The 16,083-nt window shown below is 40.1% G+C and overlaps 2 protein-coding genes across 3 annotated transcripts in view; one reads left to right on the plus strand and one right to left on the minus strand.

The window, feature by feature from the left end:
• Positions 1–2: 2 nt before the first annotated feature.
• Positions 3–6,903, plus strand: ABITRAM (actin binding transcription modulator). Of its 2 annotated transcripts, none has more exons than XM_080667645.1 (6): positions 3–200; positions 1,845–1,896; positions 2,536–2,665; positions 4,781–4,857; positions 4,939–5,008; positions 5,097–6,903. In XM_080667645.1, exons 1-6 carry the CDS (start codon positions 68–70, stop codon positions 5,232–5,234), a joined length of 600 nt encoding a protein of 199 aa, XP_080523771.1. In that variant the 5' UTR covers positions 3–67; the 3' UTR covers positions 5,235–6,903. The 2 variants fall into 2 exon arrangements, with proteins under 2 accessions (XP_080523771.1, XP_080523770.1); XM_080667644.1 differs by having other exon boundaries at positions 8–200; positions 4,936–5,008.
• A 25-nt stretch (positions 6,904–6,928) lies between these two features.
• The window catches only part of CTNNAL1 (catenin alpha like 1), a gene marked incomplete at its 5' end in the record, with an annotated part of 45,803 nt that continues 36,648 nt past the window's right edge, over positions 6,929–16,083 (minus strand). Inside the window, 5 exons of the mRNA XM_080668321.1 lie at positions 6,929–7,884; positions 8,018–8,101; positions 8,732–8,845; positions 9,005–9,061; positions 11,753–11,801. Coding sequence (XP_080524447.1) covers positions 7,819–7,884; positions 8,018–8,101; positions 8,732–8,845; positions 9,005–9,061; positions 11,753–11,801 — 370 coding nt within the window. The 3' untranslated portion in view covers positions 6,929–7,818. The remainder of the gene's footprint in view (positions 7,885–8,017; positions 8,102–8,731; positions 8,846–9,004; positions 9,062–11,752; positions 11,802–16,083) is intronic.

Here is a 16,083-nt window from a genome sequence, read left to right on the forward strand (position 1 = left end):
CAGTATTGCAGTGCGCACGCGCACGCCGCAGGCCGTGCGCCGGAAGAACCGCCTCTCCCGGGCCAGCATGGAGGAAGTGCTCGGGTCTCCGGGGGCCGAGGGAGTGGTGCCCGAGGTCGCCATGGCTACCAAGCCGGTGACCGTGGAGTCCGAGGTGCCGTCACTTGTGGATCGTTACTTCACTCGCTGGTACAAAGCGGGTAAGTGGGGAATAATGTCGGTCTCTCCTGACCCATATAGGCCTGATGCAGTAGGGAAGCCACGCGCGCTCTCTCCGGTGCTTCAGCCCCACGATAGAAGGAATCTAACAATTTTGTGTGTGTGTCTTTGTGTATTGCTTTTTTTAAGCAGGAGGGAATGGGTATTTGCAAAAGCTAAAATGCCAGCAGAGCGCATTCTGGGGCTGGCGAGCGCTGTGTGAATTCCTGGGGGTGGGTTGCTGGCGGGAGGATGGTTGTCTAAGGTGAGGCGCCGAGGTGGGCAGGGGCTGGATGGCCATCTCCTGGAGTGCCCGAAGGGATTTGAGCGGCAAATCCTATAGGGAGTGGCCATACAGAAAATTACTTAAATGATCTGGTCGGAACTAAGGTAGAGACTGTAGAGATGGGGAGAAGGTGGGTTAGAATAGAGGCATTTAGAAAACAGAATCTAACCATTTTGTGAATTGCCTTTTTTTTTTTTTTTTAGAGTAGGTTTATTAAAGTTGGGGACAGGAAAACAAGGAAGGGCTTAGGATAAAAGCAACAGGAGAGAGAATAGGCGGGGCTGCTTTGGCTCCCTAGAAACCTTACTGGAGAGAAGTGAGCCTAGGCGGGGTGCTGTCAGCTCACTGGGTCAGAGAAAAGGGGGCCTTGGGAGCAGGTCCAGGGGTTAACTTGGGATGAGCTGCCACTGCCCATTGCTCCCCTGGTTGCAAGTCTCCTGAGGTCCCTTAAAGTTTAGATCAGGCCTGTGGGGGAAGGGATAGCAAGCCAGAATCCAACAGTTTTACTAAAAGAGAAGCCGCCAGCATTATATACATCTGCCACTTAATAATTGGGTATTCTGTTGTTTGTGTATGCAGTGAATATCAGTGGTGGAAACATCGTTGGGGACCTTGTTCTAGCCCCATACTTGCTCCATTGCATTCAGGGATAAGAGGTGTACTCATTTTTTAAAATATTGTAGCATAGGTGTTATTAGCCAAATTTTAGATGACTAACTGTCCCTGTCTACCAATGACTGAAGGGTTTTCCGAAATCCGAGACATTCAGCGTTAACCTCAGGACAGTCCTAGGCAAACCAGGAGTTGGTTCCTCTAAAACATACACTACTGTATTATATAAAGAATGCATTACTAGTTGCATTTTTCTAATAGAAATAATGTGTACTCATTTTAAAGTGAGGATAAAGCAAGATGGAGACAAGGGTAATCACTTTAATGATGAATGAATGATTCCATCTGGGCCACATCTCTTTACTTTATAGCAGGGGTGGGCAAACTTTTTGATTCGAGGGCCACAATGTGTTCTTAAACTGGACCGGAGGGCCGGAACAAAAGCATGGATGGAGTGTTTGTGTGAACTAATATAAATTCAAAGTAAAGGAGCGGAGGGGAGAGCAAGAGAACCCTCCGCTCTTTCGGCTCCGCGGGCCGGATAGAATGATCCGGCCCGCGGGCCATAGTTTGCCCACGGCTGCTTTATAGCAAGCCTTTTAGGTATATCTTTTCGAGTAATGAAAGGATACAAGTGATTGGTATGTACAATCTTTATAATTTACTATCTCTATGAGCCAAAGAAAGTGCTATACAGTTAAGTAGTAAATGTTGACTCCACAACCTCCTGACCTATTCATTCTTCTAGATGTCAAAGGAAAACCCTGTGAGGACCACTGTATACTACAGCACTCTAACCGGTAAGCAAATTGGGAATTTTAAATTAAAAAAAAATTTTTTTCTGGTATAGTAGTCTGGTATGGTGTTGGATTAAACTAATGTTCAATAAATGATTATTTTTCACTGTGTTGAAATAGTATTATTTTTGATAGGCGTCAGGTTGACAAGAATGAGCCTTTCAGTGCCTACTCACGTTAAACAAATGTGATTATCCAAACATCCAAATGGACCACCATGCCCTCAGTCAGTTACTACGGCCTGAAGTAACCAGCCTTTGCTTAACCATTGAATTGCCAGAGCCCCTGGAGAAGGCTAGGGTGGAAGTCTAGTTGGTATCCTGTATACACTGAGTGGCCAGATTATTATGATCTCTGAACGCATAATTATCTGGCCACTCAGTGCATATGGGCATGCCTGACTACTCTCTCTTCTACCTCAGTGCTACCTGAAGACCTGGTACTCTTCTCTGGGAAGTATATAAAATCCCATTTTCTCCCATTATTGCATTCCTTTCTACAGAAACCAGAGGAAAATGAGGGAAATGATAGTTTGACTAAACAAATGTCAGTTCAGATATTCTTTGGTCAGGAGGAATACTGTGCTATATGAGGAAAAATTATATCAAGCAGTAATACAGGACCAATTTTTGCTTCTTGTAGAATATGTGTCATCACATTGGCAGAATCTCATCCAGTTCTTCAAAGTGGAAAAACAATTAAAAGCATTTCCTATCAAATCAGTACCAACTGTAGCAGACTTCAGAACAAGGTCTCTGGGAAATTTAAACGGGTATGTTCCTATAATTCTCTACTTAAATCCTCTACACCTCATAGTAAAGATAGGTCCACTTAGTCTTAGAATCCAGTGATGTATGCTCAGCATCCTTCCTTGGCAGTTTGAGATGCCGATCTTAAGAAAACATTGACCCTAGAGAAATTCTCAGACCAAAAAAATGAGGTATTTCAGGAGGTATAGGATCTGTCATTTCAGGTTCTAGATCACCACCCGTCATCCCCAGGATGAAGGGGAAGGTGGGCCTTTGAAAGGACAATTCAAATACCACTATAATGAAATATTTTGTCCCTCCCAGTTTTGTTAAACCAGTTTTTGAGTTCTGTAAAATTTAGGTGACCAACTATACCACATATTTCCACAAGTAAGTAAAAAAATAAAAAAACAAAAACATTTCCTGAGGTGTGAAAAAAAAAGCAATCTTAAAAAATATATAGTATTTGCTCCTTAGCATTTTCCATTGCCAATTTCATACACATATAGCCACACCCTCTACTTCCACATAACGCTCGGTTGTACAAAATGCTATCTCTACCCTCTACAACCCTAGGCAGTATGAACACATTAAAGGAGAGGATCACTTTTAGTAGATCTGTCTCAGAGGATGATTTAGGTCCTTCATGTACTGAGTGCATACTAACAGTTTCTGCCAATAACCCTCACTGTGCCAGAAGACCCTTGTTTATACTCCCCTTTGTTGGCCTGAAATCCCCTAACAACGTGGCTTATGAGAATTGATATTTTTCCTCACTCAGGAAACATGGACTTAGAAAAGCATGGACCGTTCTTAAAAGACAAAATCTGCAAATTACAAGTAAAAACACTTAGTACTTGTGAAAGTCCTGTGATAAATCTCTATCCAAAATAGTAACACTGTTGTTACTACTGAAGAACATAGAGAGACCTGCAAATAGAACCCATTGCCGATAAGTTTTAATTAGATCTCAGCACTGCCAGTCATTTAGTCTTCCAAGAGAGGTGATAAAAAGGAGTCAAAACACTTCTGCTCTTTTGACATAGTCCCAGTGGTAGACAAACCCTTTGGGATGAGTACCCCACCCTCCTAAAGGTGGGGAGTCCCACGGACTAGTATATTGAAATGAAGTATCCACATGCAGAGGAGTGAAGCCAATGTGGTACATCTGAATGTTGTATAATAATGTTTTGAGGGGTAAAGATCATAAGGCAGAGCATCTTGACCTCAAATGTCTATGTTCACTCTGGGAAAAATTCCTGGATGGGGGAAAAAGAGCAACACACGAGATATGGCTGCCTCAGTTCCCATGAGCCTCCTTGTAGATTTTTGTCAGAAACTCCCCAGATATATCCATAGAGTGTGGAGTACATGAAACAATAACGTGCCTTAGCATTCTAACAGATATGTCAAAATGTGGTATTGCCCTAGCCAGTTTGGCTCAGTGGATAGAGCATTGGCCTGTGGACTGAAGGATAGCAGGTTTGATTCTCTTTTGCGGGCTCGATCCCCAGTAAGGGGACGTGTAGGAAGCAGCTGATCAATGAGTCTCTCTTATCATTGATGTTTCTATCCCTCTCTCCCTCTCCCTTTCTCTCTGAAATCAATAAAAAAATATATACTTTTTAAATGTGGTATTTACTTCTGGGTTATATAATAATGGGTAAATGATTCTTATTTGCTACTTACAACTTACCTGTTTTCCAAATTTTCCTCCAAGTTCATTACTTGTTAACTAGAAAAACATCCCTTTTTCAAACCATCTTGGAGAAGGTTGGAATCTTAATGAAGTTAACTTTGTACAATATTGGTGTCACACTCTCATGTTGAATTTTCTATTATTGCTTATTGATTTACTTTCCTACACTGTTGAAATCTTCATACTTAGCTATATGCAGCTTTCTCATTTGAAGTTCAAAAAATATATTCTTAATCTTTAAACTACCTGTTATTCTATGTGTCTTAGTTTGTTTTTTCCCCTAGAACCTAGGTTGGCACCTGGCCCATAGCACTTATATGTTTGAATAAATGGCTTTTAAAACACTAATTCCATGAATATATCCTATGATGACACTGAGGGCTACCTCTCAAAGGAAAGTGAAAATGTATATCAATTACTTCCTCCCTTTCATTTTCAGGGAGCACAGTTTCTAACAGAACTTGCACCTCTGTGTAAGATTTACTGCTCAGATGGGGAAGAATATACTATATCTAGGTGAGTTACTTTTTAACCACAATTTAGGAGATAAAAAAGGAGATAATATTTTTTTTTCAAAAAAGTTCTTTTTTTCAGTAGCTGTGTTAGAGGACGGCTGATGGAAGTGAATGAAAATATTCTCCATAAGCCTTCTATTCTTCAAGAGAAGGTAAAGGGGGAGAAGTATGATCCCATCCACATACTTTTCATCTGATTTTTGTCACATGACAGCTCTAAATGTTCTATTTCCTTTCTAGCCATCCACTGAAGGTTACATTGCAGTTGTGTTGCCCAAATTTGAAGAAAGTAAAAGCATAACAGAAGGGTTACTGACACAAAAACAGTATGAAGAAATTGTGGTAAAACGCAGTAATGCCACAACAGCCACATCGTGAGGACTGAGATGGCGTAAAAAGCAATGCGGCACTCGACCCGGGCACTGAAGAAGTACCACCGTATGGCAGGAGCATACTCCGCAGCCAGCCTTCTGCAGGGAAGCCTGTTTGTTTTCCCCCCTCCTCTTGCAAGACAAGCCTTGGTTCCCATTTGTCTTTAGCTTCTCAGATCTGCCCGGCCATGGACCTAGCCTGCTCCTCTTTTGCTTTTCTCTTTCTAAACACTGACAAGCAACATTTCTGATTAAAACCAAGCAGAGCATTTTGGGGAAAATTTGGAAAAGAAGACACAAGTTTTAAAGTAGCAAGTAAAAATAATCTACGCATCCTATAACTCATTAGTAAATACTACATTTTGATATACTTCTGTTTGAATGTTATGGCGTGGTTAATTGTTTTTGCTCCAAGTTTCATCAGTTTGATGGTAAAGGAAACAACAGCTGACCTTTCTTACCCAGTGTGCTTCACTGTGACTCTACCAGAAAGTCTAGTCCCACCCCTTCTGCCCCCAGTCCTCTCCAGGCTGTAGTAAGAGGCTGTGTATAGATGTACCTTCTCTAGTCCTTATGCCACAGGATGGCCTTTCTCTCTGAGGCAAAGCAGAACTCTAACACTGTGGCTTCTTCTATGAGGGACAACATGAAAGGCTTTGAAAAATACAAAGGGCTTTCCTAATTTATGGAAGCATTATAATACAGTACATTAAAGTGATACAGTAACAGTCTCACATGAGCTACAGGATAACAAGAAAGGAGAAGTTACTGTAATTCAGACAGGCCTTTGAATAGAACAAAAGCTTTCACATTTGAACTAAAAAACAAAACTGAATTTATGTTTTAAGATTGTATACTTATTTATACTTAATTTTGAATAAAAGACTTTAAAAATGTTATTTTTTAAGGGCTGAAACACGTATGTCTAAATATCTGTTTTTAAATCCAAACTGTTGTTTAGTACAGAAGAAATCAATTGACAAGTAAATTCCTTTGGTTCCCTATCTTATGCTGTAGAAGTCCTAAGTCATCCCTTCCCCACCCGACTTGAACTTAAATAAGAGGATATTCTTATTTCAGGTCTGTAAAAGTATTTTGTAAATAAAATTTAAAAATTATTTCTGACTTACAAGAAAAACTTCTTGTAACTTAAGTGCCAGCATGACTGTCCCCAGGTATACTCACCAGACATGATCCAGGTAGTAACTCTGCAAACATCCCGCTGACAGTGCCGTGCACTGAGAATGTATCACAAACCAGCAGGCCCCCGGTTTGGGCAGCACAATGATAGTAAAAAAAGTTATATCTATTTTACATATAACTACCTCTCATCATTCAACATTATTTCTATCGTAATTTAAAAATATTTTGGTTTCAGGGAATAAAAATCATGCTTCATGATTTTTATAAAGAAGAGGCCCATACAATTCAAGTTTCCTTCAATAAAATACTGACTAGTTGGTAGTACTGTGGGTCTTCGGAATCTTGTGACTATTGTGATGGCTAACCCAGATAAAAGTCATCAGATAAGCTTATAAAACTATAGCCAATTGGCAACTGACATGTCCTGTTAAGCTTTCAAAGCACTGGGATACAAGCACTATCACAAGTCCAAAGTTAACTGCACTATATCAGGTAGGCAGGACCTATAAACCTTCCATCAAATCCCACCCCACAAAAATAAGAAAAGCTTTAAACCCTGAAATTAAAAAGAATAAAGATGTTTATTTGTTTTACAATGAACATTCCAAAGGCACATATATAAAATGTATGGTTCAGAATTTATTTTAAACAGCTTCTTAGTTCTATCATTCTCTGTCTTACATCTTCCATTCCATCAGTCACTACTGAAGACAGTTTAAAAACTACTTTTTTTAAGCCAGCACAATAGGTTTAGGATTCCAGCTAGTGTTCAGGGTAGACAGGCTGCTCGGCTACAACTAGAACTAAAAGCCATCTGTGAGTTCCTCCAGGATTCCATCGCGTGAGCTCCATGACCCAGCTTTGGGGGTGGGGAAGGGCTATGCATCACAACAGATGGCTTTGGCCTGTGAAATGCTTGTTTGAGAACCAAAGTGTGCTCCTCGCATGGATGATCTGTGACAGCGGGTGGCCAAGAGGCCCACTCACACTTGGTGGACAGAGGGATTGAAGAAGAGTCCACAGGCTTAAGAAAAACTGCTTTCAACCAGACTACTGTGTATTTCTGGCTTAAATTAGTGTTCTAGATGATAAGCTTAAATAAAAAACGGAAAACAGAAAGGTAAAATATGCCAAAGGTGAGCACATATTCAAAATAGCTTCTTTGGATTAAACCGTCATTAAGACAGCTGGGATATTTGGCTTGGCTTTTAAAGAATATTGGTGGCAATGTCTCATTTTAAAATCACACTGCAATTAGAATTCTAGCAACTACCACAGCACTTAATTGTCAAAAAGCCACAATCGGTTTCATGATCAGAAAATAAAGCAGTACTTCAGTGTTATTTCCTTTATAAAATGACTGAATTTCAAAAAATATAAAGGATCATTTGCTTTAAAAATGTCAGCTTTGCCATATGGTGTTCCCGAGATCTGTCCTCAAAAACTTCTCAACTTTTACCATCCACAGAGTCTTTATTCGTGACTGAGACCCATCTGTTGTTTTCCATCTGAAGCTGGAAAGAGTTAACATAGTTAATTTATTCTTTACTTTCAAAATAAAATTTGTAAAATTAAATAACTATTTTCTTTTTCATTGTCTTTTGAACTAGTTTTTAAAATGTGAGTGAAGATAGAAAACTATCTCACCTTCTTCAGTAGTTTAAAGCAAAGTGAGAGAAGCTGAACCAAAATAGCCATCATGGATCTTGTCTTTGTAATACATTTATCAACCTATAGTGACAAAAGGTGAGCAAATCAAACTCCTTTACAAGGGTTACTTCAAAAGACTTTATCACCATTTAATTTTTAAATGATAACGTTTCTCCATTATGGAACTCTAAGGGTTCTTGATAACCTGAGGCCCTGGAACACAGATGCAAGAATTGTTGCTGGTTCTCGTGCCCAGTTCATGAATCCCCAAGAATGGATGGAAACTCAACCCGTTCTACTTTAGGCTGTTTTGGGGCTTCTCTAACCATTTCAAATAATGGCAGTGAACCCCCTACTTAGCAATTCCTCCGGCACCCTGCTTTGTGGCACTCCAGTTAATTCCCTATGAATGGAGCCCCTACTCAGGAGTCTGTGCCTTAGACATGTGCTGACATTAGGATTTAAGGGAAATGACTTAATGCTATGGAATTAACCATGTCAAAAAGCCGATTTATTTGGCGAACCTGCTTCCTGGGGTCATTTATAACTGCAGATAATAGGTGACTCGCATTCATGGCAAGAAAAATGGAAATAAATTGCTCTTCTGTGGTTATTAGCTCTTTATTTGAAGAAAAAGGGGCTGGAGGCTAACCTGCTAAAGAAGTGTCCAAGTCTCAAGTGCCTACCTGGATAACCCACCCTCACTTTTACCTTTAGAAGCCCTTGATTCTGCACAGGTGTCTTAGTTATTGTCTGGAGCTGGTGGCATAGAGGGATTAGCTTGTTTATTTCCAGGAGAAGCATAAGCTTGTCATCATCTTTCAGCTGAAATGTAATTTGGGAAGTTATAAGGTAACTCCAACAAACTCTATCTTTCAATCTTAAATATCAATCTATCTTTAAATCTTTACACCTTAATAATATACCCCCAAAGTGGGTATTCATGACATCACCGCCAACACCAGGCAGGTAGACCTGCATTACCTGTTTTGAGAAAGCTTGTGCACTTGAAGCAACCTTTAAGCCCTCTTCAGCGAAAACCTGGTGGGAAGAAAGAGATATCACTACTTTCGATGTATGTCTTCTGGATAGTTGGAAGGAAAAATACTCATAAAAGGCCTGTCATGGTGCACCTACATTTTCTGTTGCACCAGGAAAACACAAGATTTTAATGGTATTCGGAAGGCAGCTTCCCTGACCTGCTGCAGCATCCATCCCTAAGGAGGCTCCTCTACATCTGGACGCCTCCAAGTACTCCAAGGTCCGTGGACCTATGATACTTAGCCATACAAACTGTGTCTGAACTTCTGGAGGGATCCAAAGCTCACCTTGTAATACCCCCAATTATAAAAGGGTGACGAATTTTAGAACATGAGCCGATAAGGCTTAGAACATCCCTACTTCCAACTAAGCAAGATAAAGTTTGTCACCCACACACATTCTTTAACCAGCCACTTGAGAGGAGCAATTCAGATGGGTTTTTGCCTATTCACCACACATTTCACAACCCAGTAGGGGAACAGGATGATGGGAAAAAAACAGTGACAAATGAGTTGGACTGATAAGAATATCTAGTATTAAGTGAAAGATACCAGGGGAGTAAAAAAATGAAGACTTAACTTTAAGTGGCAGCAGTAAGAATGAAGTAAACAAGGCAATCTGAGAATGATTTGTGAAGAAAACAACAGGTTTTGCTCATAAATTACCATAGATGAAGAATAGAAAAGAGGCAATAATTTTAGGGATAACTCACTCCTCTGTCCAATAGCCTTAACACCTTGCTGTCATTAGGTAAACTGATGTCAAGATCAAATCATCCTTTGCATCCTTCCCTCTCCTTTAAAAGGAAGACCAATGAGTTTTATACGGAGCTTCTAAACAAATGGATTGATTCACTCATATATTCCTCCTCATTCTACGTTACCACTTTCTATTTTACCTATCTCTTCTTTCCTTCTAGCCTTTAAACCCCTTGAGGGCAAGATCCACGTCTGTCTCATAGTGTGTCAAGGTTTTAAAATCACCATAAAGCTGATGACTTCCAAACCTCTCTCTCCATTCCTGAACTACCCTGATATCAGTCTTTAGCAAAATAATGCTCAATTTCCACCCTGTAGATCTGGTGTAGTCCCTTGGTGTCCCCTATCTCAGCAAACAGCACTACCATTTACCCTGTTGATCAAGCCAAAAAAGCTTTAAAATGTACTCAGATCATGCTACTTCTCTTCAAAACCTCCAATGAATTTCCTTCATACTTGGGGGGAAAAAGTTTCTTCCGTGGCTACAGAGATGTCATATGTTACCAGTTTCTTTCCGGCTCACTCCATGGCATCTACACCGGCCTCCTTATAGTTCCTCAGATTTCCCCAGCCTAGTTTCATACCTCAGACAGGGCCTTTATACTTGTTCTGTCTGCCTCAAATAGTCAATCCAAAGATATCCATCCATCTCCCTTTCTCATTTAATATCTCTATGCAGATGTTACCTTAGAGAGGTCTTTTCTGATGGCCCCTCTATCCCCTGTTCTTATCCTACACACTTTCATCTCTAAGTCCTTACACATGGGCATTACATACTCGTTACTGTCTATCTCCTCCTATTAGAATGTAAGCTCCATGGAGACAGGGGCTTTGTTTTGTTCACTTATGTCCGTAGAGTCTGACCCATGTGTCCAGGGTCTGACACATGGTACAAACTCCATAAATATTCAATGAACAGTTTATGTTCAGCAGTTTGTAGGCAATTCAGCAGGCATCAGTGTCATGAACAAGCTCACACAAGAAGAAGGTGAGTAGTGGATCTTCGGCAGTGAAATACCCACTATGCTGTGGTATGACTTGGAATGAATCTAGGATGTATTCCAACTGTTTCAAGAGAAAAAGCTCATTTATAGTCAACTTTACAGAAAAATCCCGAGAAATATTTATATAATTCTTCGGACTCAGTTGACAAACATTCTCTCAAGCTGCACCTGCCTTTCCTCGAGAGGCCCAGGTGGAAGCATGGGAATGCCAAAGAAAGTGGCATAAAGGTGATTAAAGTGACAGAAGCAAGAATGCTCTTGGTTATGGAGGGGCGAACAGACTGACATGAGAGTCGGGAAGATAAGAAGGAGTCTTGTCATCTGCTTGTCATTCTAAAGCATCTACCTAAGCGAGGAGAATTAGAGATGGGCCCATGTGCAGTTCCATTACATACACGGGGCACAAGTGTGGGTGTTGGTATGCCTGTCTCTCCCTGAATGCCCCAAATCATCAAGAATATGGAAGAAAAAAGGAGACTAACGTGTACCGAGTCCCCTCTGATAATCTCAAGTCTATGACTGATACTTTCTTGTGTGTTATCTCAGTTAGTCACTAGCATTCATCCAATCAATAATGAAGAGGCCAAAAAACCTTTGAGCATTCAGGAAAGTATGAGAGAAATGCATCTGCTGACAGCATAGTTTCACCTACTTGGGAAAACCTAAAATTTATTATTTTACCTGTTGACTATCAAAGCCCATTCTACTTTATTCCTATTATATTTAAGGGTGTGTTTTCCCCAAGAAAAGATAACCAAAAAAGCTCCACAAAATGCTACAGCAAGCCCTCTACTTTTCTTCCACTCTCTGTAGTACACATGTGTGCATAGGTAAGCACACAAACATGATACCGTAATTATTTAGAAATTAGTTATTATCCATTTTAGCCCAGAATTGAAGTAGCAGCAAAAAGTGGAAATAAAACTTACCTCTAATTGATGAATTAAATCCTGGGAAGTTTTCAGTGGCCCCTCTCCCCTGAAATAAATGAATTAATAAGAAGGTAAGAAAAAGTCATTGCTTGGGAATTGGTTTTGCAATATTAAAGTTATAAAGCATTTTGTATATTAAGAGATCCCAAATTTTGAAGACTGGAATGTATTCATAATATTATGATTTTATTCTCTTTTTTAATATATCTTTATTGTTCAGATTATTACAATTGTTCCTCTTTTTTCCCCCCATAGCTCCCCTCCACCCGGTTCCCACACCACCCTCTGCCCTTACACCCCCCCACTGTCCTCATCCATAGGTGTACGATTTTTGTCCAGTCTCTTCCCGCACTCCCCACATCCCCTTCCCCCCGAGAATTGTCAGTCCACTCCCTTTCTATGCCCCTGATTCTATTATATTCACCAGTTTATTCTGTTCATCAGATTTTTTATTCACTTGATTTTTAGATTCACTTGTTGATAGATATGTATTTGTTGTTCCTAATTTTTATCTTTACCTTTTTCTTCTTCTTCCTCTTTTTAAAGAATACCTTTCAGCATTTCATATAATACTGGTTTGGTGGTGATGAACTCCTTTAGCTTTTTCTTATCTGTGAAGATCTTTATCTGACCTTCAATTCTGAAGGATAGCTTTGCTGGGTAGAGTAATCTTGGTTGTAGGTTCTTGCTATTCATCACTTTGAATATTTCTTGCCACTCCCGTCTGGCCTGCATAGTTTCTGCTGAGAAATCAGCTGACAATCATATGGGTGCTCCCTTGTAGGTAACTAACTGTTTTTCTCTTGCTGCTTTTAATATTCTCTTTGTCTTTTGCTCTTGGCATTTTAATTATGATGTGTCTTGGTGTGGGCCTCTTTGGATTCCTTTTGTTTGGGGTTCTCTGCGCTTCCTAGACTTGTAAATCTATTTCTTTCACCAGGTGGGGGAAGTTTTCGGTCATTATTTCTTCAAATAGGTTTTCAGTATCTTGCTCTCTCTCTTCATCTGGCACCCCCATAATTTGGATGTTGGTATGCTTGAAGTTGTCCCAGAAGCTCCTTACACTATCTTCATATATTTGGATTCTTTTTTCTTTTTTCTTTTCCAGTTGGGTGTTTTTTGCTTCTTTGTATTTAAAATCTTTGACTTGATTCTTGCGATCCTCTAGTCTGCTGTTGGATCTCTGTATATTATTTTTTATTTCAGTCAGTGTATGCTTAATTTCTAGTTGGTCCTTTTTCATATCCTCGAGGGTCTCGCTAAATTTATCGGCCTTTTCTAGAAAATTCTTGAAAAACCTTATAACCATGGTTTTGAACTCTATATCCAGTTGTTTGCTTTCCTCCATTTATTTCATTTGTGACCTGTTTCTTTGTCTCTGCATTTTGGCTGCTTCCCTGAGTTGATAGAGTGGCTTTGTGTGCTAGGTGTCCTATAGGGCCCAGTGGCTCAGCCTCCCCAGTTACTTTAGGTGGACACTCTTGATGCACCCCTTTGTGGGCTGTGTGCACAGTCTTGTTGTAGTTAAGCCTTGACTGTTGTTGGTATCACTGAGAGGAAGTGACCTCCAGGCCAATTGGCTGTGAGGATCAGCTGTGTCTACACTGGGAGAACTTCTGTGCTGGAGACACCCTTATGAGACAACACTTGCAAAAGCCTCTGTGCTCAGCTTGGATGGGGCGGAGTCTCAGGGTGGAGCAGACAGCATTGGTTTCCCGTCAGCCCTGCCCTAAGAGGCCCCGGGTCTCAGTGTCCCACGGTAATCACTGCAAGCACCCCTGAGAGAAAGCCGCTCTCGAGTTTCGCCCGCTGCCAGACAGTCCAGTTTCTCCCCAAATGAGTCTGGGTCCCCAGAGTCTCGCCCGGAACTGAAGTTCAGTGCAGTCGGGAGCTTTTGTCTCCCTCCTGATTGAGAAAGCCAGCCGCATACTCAGTTGCCTGCCCTCTCCACGTGCACGCCTCAGTACCTCTGCCTTCCGCAGTTCCTCTGAGTCTCAGTGTGCTTTTCTCTTTCCTGACAGTCCAGTTTCACCCTGTATGAGTCTGGGTCCCTAGAGTCTTGCCCGGAACTGGAGTTCAGAGCAGTCGGGAGCTTTTGTCTCCCTTCCAATTGAGAAAGCCAGCCGCGTAATCAGTTGCCAGCCCTCTCTGCACGTGTCTTGGAACCTCTGCCTTCTGCAGCTCCTCTGAGTCTCAGTGTGCTTTTCTCTTTCCTTCTAGTTGTAGAATTTCCACTCAGCCAGCCTTCCTGTGGTTCTGGATGATATCCGTTTTGCCTTTTAGTTGTAGTTTTGAAATTGTTGTGCAAGGCAGCAGTTTAGGTGTTTACCTATGCCACCATCTTGGTTTCTCCTATGATTTTATTCTTAAAGCAACTTTAATTATTATTTATTGGAGACTTTTAAAATTTTTTTAAATAAACATTATACATCTTAATTTTCCAATGTAAAAAAATTGATATCTCACAAGTTATATTGAAGTTTTATTTTTCCTATTTTTCTCATTTCTCATTCCAATTTCAACTCAAGGAGGAGTTCAGTTGTCTTTGATGAGGTATGTTATTTAAGTTTCAATTCTGAGTCTGTAAAATAATCATAATAATATTTGTGTACCTCTCTCATCAGAAGGTTAGGGAGTATCAGATTGAAAACCACCAAGAAGAATTAGATCCTACAAATGAACAGTGAATTACCACAAAGAGCAACACAATGCATGAACCTGGACTCACAAGGCATGAGTCAGGAGACCTGAAGTCTAGTAGCCACCAGTTCTGCCTCCTAACAACCGTGACATATGAGCAAATTTTTCCTGTTCTCAGACAAACTTTTGTGAGAATCAAATGAAATTATGAAGCTGGAACTACTTTAAAAACTATCACACACTGCAATGGTCAATGAGCTCAGTGGTTAGTGTCAGTCTGGCACCAAAGGGTTCAATGCCCTGTCAAGGGCATGTACATGAGTTGCAGGTTTTATCCCAGGCCCCGGTAGGATAACGTGCAGGAGGCAACCAATTGATGTGTCTCTCTCACATTGATATTTCTCTCTCTCTCCTTCCTTTCACCTCCTCTTTCACTTTCACTCTCTAAAAATCAATGGAAAAAATATCCTCTGGTAAGGATTAAAAACAGCAACAACAAAAAATGTATAATGCATTGGTAAAGCTGAAATTTTTGAAAATTATAAAATGTAAAAATATAAACTATTCAGAAATATTAATTATATATAAATTACTAAGAAATTTATATAAACTGTTAAGACAACATTAAACAATAGCCTGAGAAAGAGCTATAAAATTACCCAGGAAAACTACAAAACTGGATACTGTGAGGTCCAACAGATAAGTCTCTGAAGGAAGCAACTAGATGAGGTTGGTAAACCACACAGTCTTAAGGGAAAACAGGAAAGACTTGGAGAAAAAAACAGGTCTACTAAATATGCTGGTAGAAAACAAAGCCAGCTCGAGGTTTTACAATTCTATTACCAAGACTTGCCCAAACAGCACAAGGTGTTATCTATCCATCACAGAAACTGCTTTCCTTGTCCTAAGATTCAGTGTTCCTGTCCAATAACCATCTTCTAGCAACAAGTCCCATTCCACAGAACTTGAGTTTTCCCTACCCCTCATAATGCAAGCCCTCATGCTTCCCATCTCTGTGGGGTGCATGTCATCCTTTATCAAAACCCACTATTCTGACTGTGAAGCAAAAAAATGCTGACCATATCATCCTGAAACATTCTGAAATAAGAAACAATAAATAAAAGGGAATTACAAACAGGAAAAAAATCTACTCATGAAACTTTTCTTAGGGCAGATTTTATATATCAGACTATATTCATTAATAATGTATTTCTCCAGTTTTTATCAGTCAAAATAAAGTTTTTTTTAAAGATCTGATTTTTATCACCATGAGATTATTAGCATGATTCCAGCCAAAAGTAAAGATTTTTGTTATTTCAGTTCATCTGTGCACATTTTCTTGTTGAGAAAACAAAGGAGATCCATTTTCTTTCTTTTGTAGATTTGACTTACCAGATTTTTAAAAGATATGAACTAAAGAAGGTCATAGTGCTGGGAAGACTTAATCCCAGGAGAAGCTTGCTAAAACAATTAAGAACAAAGGAAGGAAACCACCAAAGAGGAAAGGTCACCAATGATGGAAAATATGGTAAGGTGTTAACAAATGACTGCTCAACACAGAAAAAATAGCTCAACTGTCATTTTTCCTTCGCCCTCCAGAAGAATGGTTTATCTTAAAGAAATAGAAGACACACACAAAAGGGAAATGAATGCTCTTCCTACTGAATGCTGAGTCCTCAAATTCCTTC

Source organism: Plecotus auritus (assembly GCF_963455305.1).
Source record: "Plecotus auritus genome assembly, chromosome: 5".
Lineage (NCBI taxonomy): Eukaryota > Metazoa > Chordata > Mammalia > Chiroptera > Vespertilionidae > Plecotus > Plecotus auritus.

What these genes read in the sequence shown, in the direction of transcription:
- ABITRAM (XM_080667644.1), top strand. Translation starts at nt 68, where the DNA reads ATGGAGGAAGTGCTCGGGTCTCCGGGGGCCGAGGGAGTGGTGCCCGAG. An exon ending in CACTCGCTGGTACAAAGCGG is followed by an intron (nt 201 to 1,844) that starts GTAAGTGGGGAA and finishes TCATTCTTCTAG; the next exon opens with ATGTCAAAGGAAAACCCTGT. An exon ending in TCTCTGGGAAATTTAAACGG is followed by an intron (nt 2,666 to 4,780) that starts GTATGTTCCTAT and finishes TTTCATTTTCAG; the next exon opens with GGAGCACAGTTTCTAACAGA.